Source organism: Hydra vulgaris, chromosome 08, assembly GCF_038396675.1.
Source record: "Hydra vulgaris chromosome 08, alternate assembly HydraT2T_AEP".
Taxonomy (NCBI): domain Eukaryota; kingdom Metazoa; phylum Cnidaria; class Hydrozoa; order Anthoathecata; family Hydridae; genus Hydra; species Hydra vulgaris.
This window is the reverse complement of record NC_088927.1, coordinates 49,298,482-49,302,500: the sequence shown is the minus strand read 5'-3', so window position 1 is coordinate 49,302,500 and position 4,019 is coordinate 49,298,482. Positions and strand designations below refer to the sequence as shown.

The window sequence follows — 4,019 nt, the reverse complement described above, 5'->3', positions numbered from 1 at the left end:
TAATTACTAATTGTCAATTAAAAACTAAATAATTGCACTGATTATCGAATTTGGTTGTTCATGCGGTAGTGGTGTAGTGGTAAGAGCGCTCGCTTTGTAAGCGAGAGGTTCGGAGTTCGACTCCCACCACGTCCCTGGAAGTGAAGTACCGCGCTCAACTTAGTTTCTCCGCGCAGCGGCCTTGCTCGGCAAGGTTCGTGTTTCGGAGTTAAAGAGTTGAGAGAGGGTTGCACCACGAATAACAACTAAAAAAAATGAAAAACACAAAAAAATGAGTAGCCTCCTCGACTGTAGTGGCCCCCCTCGGGCCTTGGGGAGGTGAATAATCTAAATGAAAAAAAAATAAAAAAAATAACATCAACCTAGCCTAAAAACATTTTAAGTACATTTGCACTTTTGGTATGATAACAAAAGTGTGTAAACATCTGTAATTTTATGTTTAACACCCTGTACTGCGTACCAAACGTTATGTTTAACACCCTGTGCTGCATACAAAATTCTTAGAAAAACAATTTTAAAATTCTGCCTCTTTGATTCATGTTCAACAACATTTCAATAATTTATATATTTTTAATACTCCTTAATATTGTCATTGGGATTGGCAAAATAATCTTATTAAAAAAGAATGAATAACTGAAAATCTATTAAAAATTTGTTTGCAACATTTTTTTTTAAAATATGTTGTAATGGAACCTTCACAAATAGGTATTATGCAACTTCCTAAAAAATATTTAAAGAAGAATTAAACTAAGAAATCTTACTTTATCTTATCTGAAACAGTTCGAAGTTGTTTAAGATCAAATAGAGCATTTAAATCCAGGATTCCATCATCTTCAACTGAAAAAATATATAAAATTCAAAGCAATAAAAAACTTGAAAAAGAAAATTTATTCATGAAAACTTGAATTTTTTATGCACTTGGGTTTCAGTTCTTTAAAGGTTCAGTCTTTAGAAACAAGTAAAATAGTTCTCTTATGTTTTAGTTTAAAAGTTTGCGTTTAAAAGAATAAACTCTTTCTAAATCATTAAGATTAACTTTTCTTGATGATGAAGGTTTTAAACATAAAAATGAGGGGATATTAATATTAATGGTAATAGGGGTAAAGGATGATAAGATTGACTTTATGACAAAAATTACATCCATAAATGCATTTTTCACCCTTTTACCTTATTTATTTATTTCTTAACATTTCAATTTATAAATTAATTATAAAAATAACTATTAAAAATGGGCAATTTTTTGCCTCAAATAAAAAATAATTTGTTTTTTTCAATGAACAAACTAATCCTTAATAGCAAAACTATACATTGTAATCACACTTAATTACAATTATTTTGTTATTGTATAGATTTCATTTAATCAGCAATTATTGTTATTATTTGAATTTTAAATAATTTTGTAAATTTTACAAAATTAGAAAAAAAACACTTTATTATAAGCTACATTACAAAATTATCAAAATATTAAAAAGGTAATTTCAGGTAACTTGCCTAATCTACATGACTAGTTGTATACACATCTAGTCACAGACATGTTTAGTTATATAGTCAAAACTATTATCAATCAAAATTGTTGTATAAAAACAATCTGGTAGTGTACTTTGATAAAATAGTGAACATTTTGCAAATTAAATAAAGAAACAAAAACAATAAATTTACCAGAATCTTTCTCTAACTTTTCAACACTTGGCTGAATAATAAAAAATATGTAAAAAAGTAAGAAAAAATTTGCAATTAAGAAAACATTTTCAATTGCTGGAATACATAGTACAAATGCAATAAACAAGTACAAATGCAATAAACAAAACAATCAAAATAAAAATGGGACCAATATTTGAAAAAGCTTAAAGTTTCATTGTTAAAGTTAATTGTATACAGTCTCTAACTATCAGTTAAAAAATATTAAATTGACTTTAAACAAAATAAAAAAAACATGAAATTTTTTGACTATTCAACTAAACTAAATTCAACTAAAAAAATGACTTTTCAACTTTTTATTAATAAAAAAACTATAATAGCGGAATGTAAGAAATAAGCTTAAGTATAGTTCAATATGAACTTTGAAGTCTAACTTTGTTAAGTCAGACTCAAAAAATAACATGAATAAACATGCAAGTGAAACTTGAAAATTTTAATATCATGGTTGGGAAAAACAGACTTAAAAACTTTATTTAAAAAACTTGAAAAATAAAATGTTGGTTTGAAGGCAAAATTGGAACAAAGTAGTTTGAAACCAGTAGAAGCAGAGTATTATACGAATTTATATATTTTGAAATAATAATTCTGAATTTTTTACTTTAGAATATTAAACTAGAAAAATATATATAAAAGGTAATTACTTAAGGTAATTAAGATGCTTTGTTTTTTTTAAGACTAGATGATTTCATAAAAAATACTGGGTTTATATGAAAAAAAAAATACTGGGTTTATATGAACATTCTAGGAATTCGAAGAAATAAAATAAGGATGGGGGGGGGGGTAGATCCTTAGAATGGATCTGTTTTGTAGGGTTTGCTTTTTTAGGAAAAAACTAGAAGAAACAAACTCCAACTTAAAAATCCTCTGCAATAAAGCAAAAAGCAAAGACTTTAGGGATAAGGGAAGAAATTCTTTTGACCAGCATTAATTTCATTTTTCATCTATTAGGCTGGAGTAGATATAAACCTGTGTTACATTGTTTCCTGCCAAGGATGATGAATGCTGGATCTTTTAGACTTTACTCATGTGCTTTCTTGATATGGGCAAAATAGATTTATCGTATATATGTATAAATACATGTATTGAAAGACATGTTCCTAAAATGTTTAATGTTATTGCGTCTGTTAATGATTTATCCACAAAGCGCTTGAACTTTGCTGTGAAATGCCATGTGAAATACTAATAGTTACTCATTTTGCTCTAGGCCTTTATGACCAAAACATTGATGGTATAACAGTTTTTCAACAGTGTGGTAAATTGGCTTTTATTATCCTAGTGACAGTTAATTAGTTGATTGAAAGGCAATACAAAATCAATTGACAGTATATATTTCTGCATTTTAAAACTTTATGCAAGTAAATCATGGCTTTCCAAAAAGATTTTATATAAGTATTACTAATTCAGCATAACTGGTTAAATATTATTTTTAATTTTCTTAACTAAGTCATAAAGAGAATGAAATTATATAGGTTTCTTATTTTGAAAATATTAATTAAAACAAAAAGAGATAATAAATATATGGTGTATGAGAACAGTCATTTGTAAACAGTCTCTCATAATAAAAGTTGGTCTACCTAAGTGACAAAAGAAATTTAGCTAAATAGCTCTTCTAACTTAAAATAAATTTTTATTTTTTAAAACAGATATAAAAACAAATTATAAAAAAACAACTTTATTATATTAATAACATGGTTGCTGAATAAGTTTAATCGAGATGGAGTTTAGATTTTTAAATTAACTCTAAGAAGAAATTTAGAGTTCAGTTCTAAAAATGTAAATCTGTTTTTGTTAAAAATTTATTTGATTAAAAAGTAATATAAATAAAAACATAAAGTTAAGTAAACTTTAAATTTTTAAGAAACTAATTTTTACTTAGTTTTTTAAAAACTTATTTAAAATAAAAAAAATCTACTTCAGTAATAGGCTCATCATCTATTTCATTATTTGACTGAGATCCACTGTTTCCCATAGTACATTGAGTTTGTTATTTTAATTCTAAACATAAATTTTTAACAATTTTTTAAAATATTATTACTAGTACACAGAGGCAATTCATACAAATGAGGGGGAGGGGGAGTGAAACCTTAAATACTAGAGACTGGCTTCTTGAAAAAAATTAAAAAAAAGGTCCTCAAAACTAAAATTTACTTAAATGAATGTGTCAAATACCCGACTAGCCGACTAAATTCATTAATAAACTGACTATAACTTGAAAATCACCTTCTTTAGGGGGAAGGGGGGGGGGAACACACACCTATAAATCGTCTCTGTTGGTATATTTAATACATTTTAAAAAACTAAGTAATGATACAAAAAATTAA

The 4,019-nt window shown here is 26.5% G+C and overlaps 1 protein-coding gene across 1 annotated transcript in view; it reads right to left on the bottom strand.

Moving 5' to 3' along the window:
- LOC100206316 (zinc finger ZZ-type and EF-hand domain-containing protein 1) overlaps positions 1-3,705 on the bottom strand; it is a 114,892-nt gene extending 111,187 nt beyond the window's left edge. The window contains exons 1-3 of the mRNA XM_065803871.1: positions 3,611-3,705; positions 1,660-1,690; positions 762-837 (exon numbers count right to left, since the gene is read on the bottom strand). Coding sequence (XP_065659943.1) covers positions 762-837; positions 1,660-1,690; positions 3,611-3,667 — 164 coding nt within the window. The 5' untranslated portion in view covers positions 3,668-3,705. The remainder of the gene's footprint in view (positions 1-761; positions 838-1,659; positions 1,691-3,610) is intronic.
- Between the last annotated feature and the right edge of the window lie 314 nt (positions 3,706-4,019).